The sequence below is a fragment of the Grammomys surdaster genome, unplaced genomic scaffold, assembly GCF_004785775.1.
Source record: "Grammomys surdaster isolate TR1022 unplaced genomic scaffold, NIH_TR_1.0 131, whole genome shotgun sequence".
NCBI lineage: Eukaryota > Metazoa > Chordata > Mammalia > Rodentia > Muridae > Grammomys > Grammomys surdaster.
The window spans coordinates 7,183,032-7,200,943 of record NW_021604589.1 but is presented as its reverse complement, the minus strand read 5'-3'; the positions used below and the strand labels follow the sequence as shown (position 1 = coordinate 7,200,943).

At 36.6% G+C, this 17,912-nt stretch overlaps 1 protein-coding gene across 3 annotated transcripts in view; it reads right to left on the bottom strand.

Moving 5' to 3' along the window:
* Arhgap6 (Rho GTPase activating protein 6) overlaps nt 1-17,912 on the bottom strand; it is a 476,516-nt gene that overhangs the window by 64,436 nt on the left and 394,168 nt on the right. For 2 of the 3 annotated variants that reach the window (XM_028761629.1, XM_028761636.1), the window contains exon 2: nt 9,180-9,339. In XM_028761629.1, coding sequence (XP_028617462.1) covers nt 9,180-9,339 — 160 coding nt within the window. Of the gene's footprint in view, nt 1-9,179; nt 9,340-17,516; nt 17,850-17,912 lie in introns of those variants that run through there. The other variant, XM_028761643.1, reaches the window with a different exon arrangement.

Genomic DNA, 17,912 nt, shown 5'->3' with positions numbered 1-17,912 from the left:
GGCTCGCATTCATGAAGCCCTGGGTTTGATATCTAGTAGGTATAAAACTGGAAGTGTTGACACATGCCCTGCAATACTAGTACTTGGGAATAAATGATCAGAAATTCAATGTCATCCTTGACTATGTAAAGAGAGAGGCAAGCCTGATCTACATGAGATTCTTTGTTTCAAAAAAAGAAAATGAAAGGAAAAAAGAAAAGGAAAGAAACAAACTCTAAAAGAAAAAAATATACCGAAATTATAGAGTTTCATCATTATTTGTTACAAAGCCTACAGTTCATACTAAAAAGATGTATTCTGACAGTTGTATCTCTGTGGAGTGTGATTTTTTTGACCTATAGAAGAGACTGATTCCATCTACTTTGCTTTTTCTTTATAATGAACAAGCCAATTAGATATCCATAAGACATGAACTTTAAATCATGGCAACTTGTAAAAATTTCTGTCAGCTGCTCACATAAAAATAGCTCTCTTACACACAATGACTGGAAAGATGACACAAGTGGATGAAAACTTAGAATCCTTTATTCCCTATCACCTGCATGCAGAGCTACATGATGCCATTGGCAAACCCAACTCTACCTTCTATCCACCGCCCACTCACTCTAATTAACCCTTGCCCCATTTTGTTACTTTATGCCTCCTGGGATGATTTTATTTTCACCCCAGCCTTGGCAAAGGACTCTATGCTAATCTCTGTGATTTATTCCTGGTTTCCAGTACCCACTTAGGCAATGGTAGGCATTCTAATTCTAGAGAATGAAAAGGGAGATAAATGTAGTAGGAGAGAGTAGTGGAAATGCTTCTCCTTCCTTACAAAACCACTTGCTGGAAAGTTAGTACTCTTTCCTGTCTCTTGATGCTCCTATAAGCTTAACAATGCCAAAGGTTGCTGTAGTCATTTCATGATGATGAAGAAAGTCACCAAACAGCTAGAGACTCCACTGATATAATAGCAAAGACAGATAGAAATCCAATGAAATCATGGAAGTAGCTTATCCCTGGACTCTTCATGAAGTAATTTTTCATTGAACTTTTGTGACTTGTAGCAAATGTATATTAATAGTGGATGATCTAAAACTGCTTTGTGTTTTTCTACTTTTAGGGCCACCAGACATGTTATACCAGGTATTCCTTAGAAACAATATCCATAGACATTTTGAATCTATGTGTTTAAGACTGGGTGGGTAGAAGGAGAGAGGTCAGATTGCTAAGAACTGTATATCCATAAATAAATAGGTCTTTGCAGATAAATGTTGCTAATTTGTTAGTCATCAAACTAGATAGTAATAATAAAATTATACTTAACCCTTACTGGAGATTATTTTATTATTAAAGTCATCCATTTAGTGTACTATTTATATATCTATAAATACATGGTTTACTGCTTTATAGCATACTGCTTATGTATCAATAACTATAAATGATGGCGTTATTTGTTTAAGAAATTAATAATATGTTATTTATCTTTTTGGTTTAGTTCTACCACAGAATTGCCTATTTTATTTTGAAAAAAATAGCTATTCACATATGTAAGCACTAAAACCTGAGGATTATAAACTTCTGACCATTCAAAGAAACCAATTATAAAAAAATTATTTGCAATTATCAAATTTACTTTAGGCAGAGGGTAGTCATAAAATATTTTAAAGATGTCAGAATATTTTAGAAACTGCAGTGATGAGAACTTAGTTCAATATTTCAAAGCCTTGCACAGTAGTGGCCAGTGGTGCTCCAACATACATGTATAAATGTGTGTCATTGTATGTAAAGACAAGCCCTTAGATGGAAAACTATACTACCTCAGAACATGAAATAGTATTTTGAACACTGAATCACAAAACATGTGACTTACAGAATTGGGCATCTGCTCTGTACTAGTACTGAATAGTACAGAATCACACACTTGAGAACTATATACTACACAAGTCTTTAGCATTTAGGGAAAGCAAACAAGAAGAAAGTTACAAAAGCAATTGCAATAAAGAATCTGTCATTATTGGCTCTCACCAGAATAGATGGATGAGGCTGCTACTTTCTAAAAGGGACTCCAAAGGCAACTTGGATAAATTTCATCTTTGACTATAATTTATATACTTTTAGTTTTGTTTGTTGAGTGACTCGAGATAACTGGAGGACATGGATAACTTTTGACATGGCTACACATACAAGTATATGAAAATGAACCTAAGACTAGAACAGTACCTTAAACATCTAGAGTCAATCTTTTGGGTGACCCTTTAGAGTATTCTATACTGTTTCATTGCTCCTTTTAGCAATATCAAAGTGTCTATGCTGTCTGCAGAATCTATGTAAAGCACACAGGAAAAGATATCTTTTACCCTCCCTATCTTAAACACACACACACACACGCACACACACACACACACACCCACACCTTCAAATACCAAATACACACAGATCCATAACTTCTGAGGACACATTTTCATATGTATACCTGGCATTACATGACATGTCTGATGGAGCTAGAAGTAGAAAAATGCATTGAAGAGCAGAGTTTGGATTACTCATTGTTAAGACACATTTGACTGAAAACTAGTACAATTTAATAAAAATGGCTGACATAAAAACTCTTCATCTTAATTTATCAGCAATATAGAAGAAGTACAGTAGTTATATGGCTACTTTATTCATGGGTTTCCATCTTTTCTCTCTGATATCTTCAGTGTGTTCCCTTGGGTGGTGCATCAAGCTTGTTCTTTCTAATGAGAGCAGGATAGGCATATAGAACTCCTTCCAAATGTGCCTCTCACTGAGGATACAGTTGTAGCCCTAGCATCATCTCCTTAAACATACAGAAAAAAAGCTCCTTTTCACTTACAAAGTCCCCTAGAGCCTCAGCAAAAAAATTTAAAAGTTATTCATACTGATTTTTTTGTTATTTTCCTCTTGGTTGTCTTTCAAGTATGTGTGATGGTGAAATTGTAGGGCATAGATCTACTATTGAACCAGGAGTATATAGTAAGTCATGGAAAAGTGTCTTAGAAAAAACCACAGAACTAAACAGAAGTGGATATTTGAGGATGCTATAGGAATTATTTAAGTTTAACTCTGACAAGAGAACACCACTTGGTTCACATGTTTCTCAGGCTGAGATATAAGGTATAATTTATTTCTCAGTATAGATTATAGATATATGTTAAAACCTGCTGATCCAAGAACATAGACTTAAACCACTGGTGCATTGTTATTACAGACTGTTAAGTAAACAGATATATTTTGTTGTATTTTATATGGTATAAAATACTTCAACAGTGATATAGGTAAGCAACAGGAAGCTTTGAGTTTCTTTCTCCAATAAAGGAGTAAGCTTTGTGGCTTATGAATACTCTGGTGGTTTCAGATGTGATAGAACAGTGAAGAAGTCCTGAATTGAAGACAGCAAAAAGAGGTTCATGGTTTATAATTAAGATGAGCTATAGAGTTGAGGGAAGATGCATGAACAAGTGATATAGCAATCATGACAATGATAATTATCATGTTGATGGAGATGGATAGCTTTTATGGAGAATGTATGAGATGTCAGTGGATGCTTTAACTTCATTATGGTTGTTACTACACTTAAACCTCACATTAACCCATGAGACCATCAATTAAACCTGGAAAATGAGTACAAGTTGAAGCTAGAGGAAATCATTAAGGTAACTTCAAATTCATTCCTGAAGATACTGGGGAAGATGTGAGAAAGGTGATCAATGATTTTTGCAAGGTTAGGGAAGAGCAAAGGGAAAGTTTAACTTTAAAGGAGTATACTCATGCATTCATTCGTTTCTGACAGACTTACTAGTGTATTGTGCCATATACCTGATATTTTAGTTCCACAGGCAAATGATACATAACCTTGTCCCATGGGAAGTCATGATCCTCTGTGGGAAGACTAAGGAAAGGGTGGTGGACACAAAGAAGGTGCCATTAGTTCCAGAACTTCTACACTAGAGTCCCTCTTTGAGGCCTTCCAAGCCTAGAAGTCATACATATTTACCATTGCTTGATTCCTATTGGCATTTCCAGCAGACTGTGGATTCTGCTCCATGTTTCAGCTTGACTATTATGTGTATCAAAAAATTCTACAAAGAGATCTAGCACATTACACCTGGACATTTCCAGTAAGGATAGCACAAAAGCAGGACAGCAACCCTTGGTATCCAAGTTACTACTTGACAATTGAAACTTGTCTCTTATGTCTTCCAGATAACTTAACTTTCTAAATCAACACTTAAGTCACAAACTCAAGGTGGCTGCTAGATTCTTAGGCAACCAAGAACACATATTTTTGTTGTTTCATTGAGTTGTTTATTTCTGTTTTATGATGGGATAATGTCAAGGGCCTGCTTTTTTAAGGAGGCCAAGTAATTGAGCAATTTTGAGGTGTCAGGTTACTCTTAAAAAAAAACAGGAAAGCTGTTTTATTAGACTACTGCCTGCAGTTTCTTAAATCGTTAGCTATTTAAAACAATTTTCAAAGCTCATAAACAAAATCGTTACTAATTCTCAAATCAGAAAATAACAAGAAGGAAAAGAAATTAAAAATATAAATGAAACAAATAAACCAATTTAAGAGAATTAATATTCAATTTCTTTGTATGGAATGATTTGGCTTTAAAAACTTAAATATAATAAAGCTAAGCCACCCTATATTAAGATCTTTCTGCATGTGCTTCCTGGTTCTGTGAGTAAAGTTCATGTTATTCATAGATTAGTTAGTCTGATTTAAGAGATCCTGCAAATGCAGCAGTCTAAATAGTCAGAAATTGTCTCTGTTGGGCAATCTCACTAGGTCTGACAGGAAAAAAAAAAGACCTGTTAATTACAATTACTCCTGCTAGTGTTCCCATGAGAGTAAAAATAACACAGCTTGTCATATAGTAGATTCTCATACATAGTTTGATTCATTTTAAACTGTTGTCTACTATTTACTTACATCTTTATTGTGCATCAGTACAATATGTTTCTAATTGCTTGAGTTTCATGACATACTTTAATAATTGAGCAAGAATAACCTCTGTTAGCTTGATCAGCCATTCCCTGACTATAGTCATACAATTAGTTGCTTAAATTATGTTCAGTTCAATTTTGTTAAAATATAAAATTTATATTGGTGCTCCTATTTGGAACTACATTCAGTTTATAGGTTATCAAGAGCATAGTTGGCACCTGGACGTTATTGATTTTTTACTTATGTGAAAGGCATGTGTGCCACTTCCTCCATTTTGATCCAGGAGTTTGCTCTGTAGCCTAAGCTGGCCTTGAACTCATAATTTTTCTCCCAATTGTTGGAATTACCAACCATAGCCAACACTTTAGCTTCCATTCAGATCCAACTTAAATCCTATTGTCTTTCATTTTAATGATTACCTTGTATACTATTTTTGGTTTGCTAACACTGCTGTAACAAATGATTCCAAACTTAGAAACCAACAGCTCTAACTTATTACTTTGCAATGCTGGAAATAATAGTTTTAAATGGATCCCAGTGGGCTAAAATCAGAAGAACTGTGTCTTTCTGGGGCATTTCACGAAAGAATCTATTCCATTGACTTTTTTTTTTTATCTCCTAGGGCCACATATATGCCTTTAATTATGACCCTTTTTTTTCCATCTTCAAAGCCAGCAAGCATTGTATCTCTCTGGCCATTCTTACATTTACAACCAGTCTTGTGATTAGTCTGGGTCCTTTCAGACAATGTAGGATAATTGCTCTATCTCAAAGATATTAATGTATCTCACTTGCAAGATTCTTTCTGTCTTGTGAGCTAATGTGTTAATCAAAGAATTAAGATATGGCTATCTTAAGAGTGTCATTCTGAAGACTACGGACACATAGGACACATATTAAATTAGTTATGGAACTCACCCATTTCATTAAACTCCATTCTAATATTAATTGAAGGAGACTTAGATTGATCAGGGCTAAGGAATTTAAAGTAAAAATGAAGTGTTTTTTTTTTCTAACAGTGCTTAACTGCCAGGAAGCTTATTTTACATTCTAAAGTCCCACCTACAATTTCCAGATGGACCTTCAACAGCCCTGAAATCCACCATCATTGCTGGACCATTAGATCCCTTCTTCCATTTCTCTTTCTCAGACATTTAAGACCTCCTCCTCATCTTTATTCCTAAATAAAGCTGCGTTGGTCATCATTGGAAGTGCAGCTACAATATGAACTGAAATTCCATATGATCTCGTCTAATCTTCTACCTCACCTGAATCCTTGCCCAAATAACAAATGTCTAGTCATTATAGCTCCAGCAAAGATACAATTCTTCACTGTCATTCATTCTAAGGAACTATCTCGGTGACTTCCCTGAACCCCCTGAACTTCAATGTTCCCCTCTCTCTGATGAATTTTGAAGCTGTGGAGTATGCCAGAGTACTTTTATCTGAATCCAGGAATCCCTAGTTTCCACAAATCAGCCTACACAATCATCCCCAAGTGACGGGAAATGGAAATGTTAGTTTGATTGTTTTAATTTCCAATGTTGTTCCTGTCTTATCAGGAATAGCATCATTTCTTTAGATTCTAGACCCTGGACGCTGCGTTTATTTCCCTCAGGGAAATTACTTTCACAATGAATTGGACACTGTTTAGACCTTCTACTTTGGGGTTTGCATGGGGACTAAGTGGACACATCCATCCTATAGCTGCTATCATAGCATTGAGGCACTTGCTACACATTCAAACAAGCTCAGTCCACATCTATAAATCACCAACCCCAAACTATGTTTTCAGAAATTCTAACCTTTTACACTTGTCCACAACTTCTCTCTTCTATAAATAATAAAACTTATTTGTAAACCGTTAATTCCTATTTTGATAGAAAGTATAGAAATATCCTACATGGCCTGGCAAAATTTTGTACCAGCTCACTATCATGAATCATTTCTTGAGGGGATTTGGACTCACATAATTATAGACAGAGCCTCTAGCCGACAAGTTTTATAGCAGTACTATTTGATAATGGTATTTACTTTAATGGCTTCTTTCAAAATCAGGAACAAAGAGACACATCAAATTAAATAGATTTAAAGTAATGGTATAATGAATAATCTCTTTCCTGATAGCTTATCTCATGTGCATTAAATTCAAAGCCCTTTCAAAGTTATCATGTCCTTCAGTATAAACTGCATTTGCTAAAATTTCTAGTTTTTTTAGGAATGCAAAGAATGTTTGTGCTCATGAGAAGGAGATAGGCCTATTGGTGGTGATTACATAGGACACTTGTGAGCTAAGTGGGCAGGAAGGACAAGCTTCTCTGCACTTTATCAAAAGAAGAACAGACAAGGGAAGAAATTCTGGCTGTAAATGAAGCAGTAGCATGACAATATCATCTCTAGGACAGTTTCTGTAAGTACAGAAGAACTTCTCATCAGTGCGGAGATTCGTCTATGTGTGAGATTCATATGAAATGGACTGACAGAGAATGGAGATGGTGACTACAACTGTCATGGCAATGAGGGATAAGAAAAAGCCAAACAAATATGGCTTCTGTTACTGGCATCCACATTCTGCCCATTGATAGCCACCCTCTCTATCTTGATTATGAACTCCATCACGTCCCCCAGCAGAGTATCAGAGGTTTTAGCTTAAAGAAAAAGAAATGCATGGCCTGGAGACTCACTATCCAATGGCAAACTCTGTACTCTAAATTTTGTGCTGCTGTAAAATTAAGAATCAACTTTTCTATTGCAAAGGTGAATTGCCTAAGTTCAAATGGCAGGTGTGAGAATGGAGGGATGATAAGATGGGTACCTAAATTCTAGACTTTAGATTCCTAAACTAGTATGTCCATGTTGAAACAAAACAAAATAAAACAAAACAAAACAAAACAAATACAAAAACAAAGCCCAGACCCATCGCCACTGTGAATGAAAGAATGTTGAGCATATGCTTATGTATAAGGTGAAATGGCTTAGCCTTGGCCCTTGAATATTTGGGACCTAATAATAACTACGGAGGAAGCTTATCATATGTATTATAGGTGACTTATCAATATTTCTAACTTGAACCCACTTGATGCCAGTAGAACCTTCTCCCAAAGGACGACAGCCAAATGGATGGCCAGAAATTGGCAGATGTTCTCTGGGAGATAGAAGGTTAGATCAACTCTTACTTGAGAACCATAAGTACCATCCCCTCCAGTTTTAATCACCTCCCAACAATTCATTCACTCATGTACTTTGTCAGTGGGTTAACTTATTGATAAAAGTCAGAGCCCCTGGGATCCAATGGCATTCCTAAAGCCTTACATCAGCAATATGGATAAAGCCTTCAACCCAGAAACCTCTGAGGAACTTTACGATAAAGTAAAATACACATGTATTCATGTACTTCTTATCTGATGAATAAATATTCATAAAGTCTACCATCAAGACACTTGCCTTCCCTCTTCTGATTTCATTTTTTGTTTTAAGTGGACTGGTCAGAACTCTTTATGAGCAAGTTTACTATAGTTTCCATAATAAATTGCGGTTTTCATTCTGCCTCAAGTTAGTTATCTGCGGCATGCAATTATAAAAACTGCCTTTGCAGATGACAGTAATCATTCAAAGCTAGATTTCTATGGATCAAATGAATTCAGGTGCCTCCTTCTCAGTTCTATGGGGATCAGGGACCTGTGTCAAAGCACCAGGCAAGCAGGTGTGCCTGGACTCAAGTGTTACAGTAGCAAAATACTACTCAGACTGGCTACAAAAGGAATTAATGGCCATAACACCCCAGATTCTCTTGTGTATGGGATCAAACTTGCAAGCTTAACAGATCTGAGACATTCTTCCTAGATATTTATTTTGAAATAAAGTTGAGACGGACCTAGCTTTTCTTCCAACATTTTAGTTGACCTCTCTGTAAGTTTTTTTCTTTGGTTGATGTGAAACCATGAAAATTTTCAAGATATGCCTGGCTTTCTTTCCCCCTTCCCACCAGTTAATCTTTTTTTCTTTTTTTTTTAATATTTAGCTGGCATATACATTGTCTTGTTTGGACATGTCTTTTAAAATGGACAGGGATGTCAGCTATCCACAAAGAAGCTGTAGTTTCCATTCTGTTAATGCTAGGCGTGAGAATAATGTGTAGCCTGTGGCTTTGGCAGAACAGGTGGCTGGCAGCCCCCTCCTGGCCACCTCCCCAGTAAGGCAGAACATGCAAATAGGGCCTTACCTTTGGGGATGGTGATCTGACAGCCCAGGTCACAGTCCTGCTGCAACTGATAAAAAGCCACTTCCTGCAGCCTTGCCCGCTCCAGCTCTGAGAGGCTCTGGATGGGGACTGACCTCAGGCGCACGCTACGACCAGACATGCTGTTCCAGGTGAAGTCACCCTGCAGGCCAAGGGAAAAACAAGAAGCTTTACACAGTTCACTTATTTGTCACAAACTTCCTTCTCTCTTAGACAGAAACAGAGGCAAAAACAGATTTCATATTTGCGTTCCACAGCTGGCTCTTTAGTCTTCAAACTAAATCATGTCTTAGTTTAGCATGTATTTTCTTAGTTGCAAAAATCATAACATAACCTGGCTTCTGGGTCAAAAGTTCTCATCTAATGATGCATGCATATGCCAAGGAAAACCATGTGGAAAGAGGTTTCAAGGAACCTACTTCCTCTTATAGACACACACACACACATATGAAATGTATTTTTGTGTGTATTTTCATAACAGGAAAAACTGTGCTACAACCATAAGAAACAAACATTTTTTTGAGAGAGAACTGTGTATTATTTTTCATGCTGTATGCTCTTCTATTCATCTGGCAACTCATTGAGCTGATCAGCATTTTTTACATTTCCAATATCATAATTGTAGCATTGAATAAATAATATTGCTAAATTATACTATATAACAATATAATTTTATTTAGTATCCAAGGGGATCTATTTCAGGAGTCCCTGCAGATATTAAAATATGTACATGTTCAAGACTTTTGTTTTAAAATGTTAGTATTGTCACATAGCCTACATATACCCTTGTATGCTTCGAATAATTTCTAGATTTTTTTACTGTCTAGTACAGTTTAAACACTTGTGTAAAACATTGTTATAATGCATCATTTAGAAAATAATGGCAAAGGAAAAAGATTTGTAAATGTTTAGTACAAATGTGCGATTTTCGTTTTAGAAAATGTTTGCTTCATGGTCAGTTCAGTCTGTGGATGTAGAACCCAACAGCACTGGACATTACTTCAACATTGAGCACATACTTTACTTATTATTTTAATATATACTTAAGTTACATTGTATTACTATGGCAATATAGTATCCACAATTATGATACTGTATATAAACAATTATGTACTTTACACAAACCCTTATCATGGAGAGGTTAAATAATTTCCACCATATCCTAAGGACCAAGCTATATGTATGATCTTAAACTCTATTGCAAAATAGTAAACATTCTACTTACAACCCTTTCATGAGCTATTCAATCAAATAATTAGAAACAGATGATCAGTGACAACCCATATTTCTAGAAACATTTGAATTTAAAGTACTCTACATCAGTAGAGTCTGGGCTCCTACCCTCACTGAAGACCAGGAGAAAGTGATAGACCATGGAAGAATATTTTCCACTCCTATGAAATTCATCATCCCTGGCTTCTGTAGAAGTTATTCTACAAATAATAGACAACAGAGACAATGCCATGGTTTTGAAGAGGCAACTTTCCCTCCACCATCAGGAGGGCTTTCTGTTGCTGGTAGTGTTCTTGACTCATATGAGTCAACATCCACTGGATAGTGAGTACTCATGTTCTCAGTATGCTCTGGGGATGTGGTGTGGGAAGAAGAGTGAGTTAAGAACTATACACAAAATGAGTAGGCTGCTGCCATACTTGGTCAACTGAAGTTTGTCTTTCTTCTTTAGTCTAATAGAGATGATTAAGGTTAAACAGTTACTATCTGGGATTCAGGCCTTGGATGTGGCTCTAATTCACAACTCAAGAGACTAGTATACTACATGTTCTGTTGTCTGTGATTTGCATTTTTCCACAGATGAGAAACACTAAATATGTTTGTAACTTTAAACTTTGTTTCATGTTTGTTTATTTGGGGGTATATGTGCAAGAACATGTGTGTCATAGTATACTTATGGAGGTCAGAGGACAATTTGTGACAATCGGTTTTTCTGTTGTATTCTAAAGTTCTTGGAATTGAACTCATATCCCTGACATAGTTTGCTCACTGATCCATCTTGCTAGCCTGTTTGTGTCTTTTAGATATGAAATTTGGATATATAAGGAAGCTGGATTTTTGTTACTGAAGTGTCAAAATAAAATTACATACTCCTTTAAAAAAGTATTTGCAAAGGTGTCCTATAAAGGACTCTTCTACCTTTTAGCTGGGGTTGGCAACCTCTTTTTACCAAGGGTCATAGAGTAAATATTTCATACTTTGTGGGCCATCATGATCCTGTCTCAATAACCTAACTGCCTCTGTGACATTCAAGTAGCCATAGATAATTTAAAAAAGAATGTGTTGTGGCATATTTCCATAAAACTTGATTTACAAAATTATATAGCAGACTGCATTTGGCTAGTCATCTACACACAGCCTTCCAATCTCAGAAGTATAGTTTATGAATGAAATTAACTGATTCCTACCATAATATATTGTTTTATTTACTTTATCCTATTGGTTAACTCAAACAATATTAAATAGTACATATTACATAGTAAGCACTGTAGTAGTCTTGAGTTTATTCAGATGACAGCACAGCCTTTGTCCTTAAGTCTTAACTTTCAAATAGGAAGAACATAGTTTAGAAACTACACAGATTGGGATCTTAGAAATAAGCATCAAATGCAATGGCTGCCAAGAAGACAGAATGCTACCATATGTCTGTAGATCAAGGAAGGCTTTATAGAGAAGGTAATGTTTTGATGGAGACTTGAAAATTGACTAAGAAGAATAAGGGTTTTCTCAGAACAAATGAGGAAACAGACTTATTCTATACATCTGGAAGGATAAAAATAGCACTTAGCAAAACCAAGCAGAAGTCTGGGCCAGACTCTTTAAAGCCTTCTGTGTAAGCAATGCAAAGTAGAGTCTTTTTTTTTCCAATAGATAAAGGCAAGTATATGAGGAACACTAGCTAAAAGAGGAATATAATCAGATCTTAAAAGGAAAGAGGAGTGCTAAGAAATGTTTTAAAACATTCAGAGAGAGAAGACATTGAAAATGAAGAGATAAGAAGTGCAGAAATGTTGGGCAGCAGGCCATGATGGTGCATATATGTGAGCTCAGTACTGGGGACTCAGAGCTTAGAGGATCTTGGGTTTGGGGATACTCTGAGCTATGTAGACTCTGTCTGAAAAGGCAAACACACACACACACATACACACGCACACACACAGACTGAGAGACAGAGACAGACACAGAGAGACAGAGACACAGGGACAGAGAGAGACAGAGGATGTAAACTAATCATTTTCACTCAAACTTGGAAGGATATTTTAATGAGCCAAACAAAATTGTTAGTACATGAGAACTGAAAATGAGCATGATTATATGTGATCCAGGAAAGACTTTATCTACAGTACCCATGTGTATATATCATATCTCATTCCAAAAGTCAATGGTAGCACACAATTACAAAAGTATTTCCAGAAAGAACCCCAAAGCCCACCAGCACAGCCTAGAGTGTGTTCTGGCGGCATCTCAATTATCAAATGTTTGTTCCAGGTCAGCATTTTTCCTTAGTGACTGTATATATTGTAAATGGGTGATTCATTCATTGTGAGGGTCTTTGAACCCATTTTTGACCCTTTCTTCTGAATCCAGTGTTTTGACTTATAAACATACCACACTTTTAAAATGGATATTTTATTTTTAAACTTTTATAAGTGTAGGTACAATCAAAAGTGACCTATTGTTGGGGTAGTATATGATAGTATGGATAAACAATAAGACAATACCAAACAGAGATCTGGGCATGGACTTAAATTTTCTAGTCATTTGTCAATGACTGGAGACATTTTGATCATCCCCACTGAAGAGGAAGAAGAAGAAGGAGGAGGAGGAGGAGGAGGAGGAGGAGGAGGAGGAGGAGGAGGGAAAGGAAGAGGAGGAAGAAGAGAAGGAGAAGGAGGAGAAGGAGAAGAATAAGTGTGTCTTAGAGAGAGAGCAAGATAAAGCAAGAAACAGAGAGAAAGGAAGAAAGAAAGGGAGAGAGAAAGAGAGAGAGAGAGAGAGAGAGAGAGAGAGAGCGCTAAAGGGAAGAGGATGGAGACACTATGAACTGTCTTAGAATACATGAAACATTTCCCCACTGTAAATCTCTGATTCCAAATGCTAATATTTCAGAGGATGAGCAACCCTGATAGTGTATACATTAGATCTGCTGTTAAGCTTTAATTACAGAGAATCCCCTTAAAATGATGGTGTCAGGATACCTTAACAATCATTTAAATATTTTATTTATTATCAGAAGCACAGGCTGTGTATTTTTTGACTATCATGTAGAATTCTTTGTTATTCAAATAAGCAAAATCATAGAAGCTATGTTTGAATCAGCTTCAAAAACACAAATGTCACAAAACAATTTATAAAAACCAAACAAAAGTCTCAATAAAATAGAATTTTGATTAACTGAAGAGAAACTCACCAACAGTAAAGAGATTTCTTTCTCATCAAAAGAGTACATATTAACATTTAGTTAAAAGAATTAAAAGATGAACCCAAAACCCAGTATCTATGTTTTATTCAGAAAGGTCATTCTTTTGAGCTAATCTGTGCATCTTTACAAACAGATTTGAGTTTACCACAAAATAAAATTGATTGAAACAATTTTGGTTGAGCATACAGAAAACTTTTCTTGTGTGTTTGGGGCTGGTCTCTAATTGGATTATCTCTTTAACCACACCCAACAATAAGCTGCCCGGACCTAGAGGGCCAGGAAAGGATTGATATAGGTCTTGTCAAACTATTTTCTGTGGACTCAGTATGTCAGAATAATGATGGGGAAATTATTGCTGTCAAACATGTATGTTCTTTAATTTAAGGTGGACTTCAAATTTTAAGGTACCATACTTCTGGTCCAATTATATGCGAACTTTTTGACAAGACTGTGAACAGTTTTGAGTGTCAGCTTGTTCAATAGTACATGCAGAAAGAGGAAGAATTAACTTTCAGGCATGTGTGGATCACACAAGACAATGCAAATGAATTTTTTGTGGAGGGCTTATTAGCTCCTGACAGGCTGTGAATAAGTGATAATTTAGGTTATAATTAATATTAATCATCACTCTAAATTTGCATCTCCTTCTGAAGCGTGGCACTTTCAGTGACACATAAAACTCTTAAAGAAACGTGTACTGAATTTTTGAATAAATAGTTTCACTATGTGTTGGAGTGGATTTAGTTTTTTCTAGGTGCCAGTTGAATCAGAGTTTCTTGAAGGCAAGAAGCACAAGGTAAGTAGCTTAGGGAATAAAGAATGGTCTGTAATTTAGATTATATGTCACAAGTAAATCTTTTCTCATTGTTTTCTAAGGTGGCCAGTGTCATATAATAATAATTAGTAAAGGCACGCTTCCCAGATAGTCAAATGCACTACGGAAGCACAGCATAAGTTGAAATATCAAGCCATACAATCAACATTTCTGCCTTGGTCTTTCTCACTCCAAAATAAACATGTGACAATCACAGGAAACTTCCTTCTTTGTGAGCTCCTGGGGAAAGCTGAGAGTGTCTATGTGGCTGTCACACTACTCACTGGCTGGACTCATCAAAGAGGCTGTTCTTTTCTGCACTCAACAGGAAACCATTTTTTCAATTCTCTCTTGACTCCTTACTCCTCAGCACACGTTACTTTAGGAGGATTCAATACCTCTTCTATGTCATATACTTTCAGAAATTCATTGACTCTGGACTTTTTTAATTTAGAAAAGAATTTCCATTTTATCTTGAGTATGAATTTCAGAAGATTAGAAATAGTTTCTAGGAACATTAGCCTATTTTGAACTTTCGTCTTCATGTATTACTGTTATTTAAAGAGTGTCCAAATCCAAACATGCAGAGGCCTATCTGAAGAGTGTCCAAAACAAAACATGCAAAGGCCTATCTTGTTTGTTCAACAAGCATTGGATGAGGGTATTCTATAGGCCAGAAACTCTTCAATGTACTTAAGACTCATTAGTGAACAAAAGAGAAAGCAGATAAACACATAGGATGGCTGAGTATCTCACGGGAAGTTACAAGAAGACAAGCACTGGCAAAGCATGTAGGACGGAACAGAGGAAGTGGGATTACTGTGGGAGCTTTTTGGACAGCCCTTATAGAAATGATTGAAAAACTAGGCAGAATTCAAGAGCCAAGGATCCCACTGGTTGACATGGGGTAGTTGCTAAAAGCAACAGTTTCCTGGATTTGGGCCCTGGTTCCACTATTTGTCAGCCACGTTGGTTTTTAGCAAGCTACTTACATGGCCTTCATTTGCATCATCTGTGAAATGGGAACGATGAGTATTTTGCTTATAATAACTTGATTAGCCAGAAATCAACAAGCTGCTGTCCATGAGCCAAACCTTGAAGTTTTATTGGAGCACAGTTACAATCACTCATGTGGATACTGCCTGTGGCTGTGTTCACGCTTCAGTGGTAGAGCTAAACAGCTTCCAACAATGATTGCTTGGCCCACAGAGCAGGACCATTTTAGTATCTGGCCCTTGCAGAAAGCATGTTCTGACCATTTCACCAGTTTAAAAGTACTAAGGCAAATTTATATTTACAATTAACCTTTTGGAGTAATTTTTTCTTATCTCTAAGATTGTGCTTCTTTAGAATATATCCCAAAGAGCCCATAAAGAAACTGTATAAGATGGCAATACAATAACTGAGATGCTGGAAATATATAAATGGTAGGGTGAAATACAAGTTGTTTTCTAGGGATCTTGATCTGATTAGATATTTTAGTGGGCAAAGGGATTTGTTTCCAAGCTTGAAGACCTGAGCTCAGTCATTCTGAATCCATATGGTATAAGGAAAGAACTAACTCTGACTGCTTATCCTCTGACCTCAGGCATACCATGCCATGTACAAGAACACAAATGTTCCCACATATATAAATAAAAATGTGAAAAACGTTAAAAGAAGTGGTTATATGAAAATGACTCATGTATACGTGAATTATTGATAAAACTAAAAGAAAAAAAAAGAGCATTGTCAAACCTGGAACTTAGCTAACACCATCTGGGAAAATCAATGTCATGTACATATGTTCTTTTGAGAAAGTTCTTGTTAATGGTTAGCACAGAGGGGGCATATCCACATATTCAATATCTTTAAGTGAAAACAATGTGAGGCAGAAAGGCCATTTTCACTTCTGAATCTCTCCAGTTGAGTCATGAGCTTTCCTAGTATACATAGATTCAATTATTAGTTTTAAGCTTTGCTCAAATTGTAGAGGCAAAATAGTCTACAAGGAGCCCAGGCTGTAGAAACTCGAAAAAAATTGCATGGATTAGAAATGTCTCAATGGCAGGGCTAATCTTCAATCATTCTGCTTGCCTTAAATCAGTTCACTAAACTTAGAAGAACTGACCCTTAGTAATGGATGAGGCCTTCAAAATTCTGCTCACATTTTAAATGACTCACCATCTACTAGTTAAAACCCTATGATCATTATTTATATTATCCAAGACATTGGCTGCAACTTCCTTTAGGACAATGGCACCATTATTATCTTTGTATTTGCAGATGGCGAAACTGAGGCACAAACCTTATGTAACTTGCCCAGATCATAAAATGAGTGAACTTTAGAGTCAGGATTAGAAGTTAGACTCTGGGCTCTAGATTTTAATCTCATAACCATTGCCATACATGCCTACCATCATCTCTCAGGAGATGCAAGCCCAGATCCCTCACCTTAAAATAAGTAAAGCAACAGCTATTAGTAAAGTCACCCTTACAGAAGCAAAGGCAGACCCTGAACATGAGAGTTATATTGCACTTCTTTTCACAACTAAGCCAGGTCAACAGCAGATTCTTTATAGTTAGGTAAACCAGAATGTGTTTCCAAACATAGTAGCTGAAGACCTTTCCTCTTGGTAAAGTAACCTGCTCAATTTAGCATTAGCCTTGTCTTCTGGATAAGTTGTTTTCCAAATCCTGTATCTGTCCCTGAAACCACAGGCAACATGTTGCAGCATATGCAAGACGTTGAGAGAGGAAGGTAAAACCTTTGACTCTGAGATCTCCAACCAACTGGTTCCTGAGTCTTGCAGCAATCAAACTAATGATGCTGTTCCCGTTAATTGCATAGCACGCCTTCCTGCTGTGGTTTGCACATTTCCCGCTGCTTCAGCATCATCAATCAGTCTGGAAATGAGCTGTGCTCATAAATCTCTATCTGCGCAAGCAGTTTTAGCAGCCACACACCCCACATGCTGATTGTCCACTTTTCTTCCCAAATCACAAGCTAGGTACGACAGAATTACATTTCTTATCATAATCACCCTCTGTAAAAGAAATAGGAGTATAGGTATATAGACACAGTGCTTACCCATGAATTCTATTCTCGGCGTCTTTGTTGTCTTCTCTAATCTAACTGAACTTGGCTTGGAGTAGGAAATTAACTCTGCTTTTTTAAAAAAATGTTTGGTAAAAAATGAATCTTGAAACAGAAAGTCTTATCAGGTATGAGAGAAATGTCCCAGCTGGCTCAGCTATGACTCCAGGATACTTTTTGCTGCAATCTTTTCGCCAGACCAATGAGAAGTTAGTTCCTGTCCCTTTTGAACACAGGCAAGCTGTGTCATTGAGTGAGTGAGTGTTCAAGAAAGAAATGAGGAAGGACGGAGGGAGGAAGGGAGGGAGTGAGGGAGGGGAGAGAGAAAGAGAGAGAGAGAGAGAGAGAGAGAGAGAGAGAGAGAGAGAGAGAGAGAGAGAGAGAGAGAGA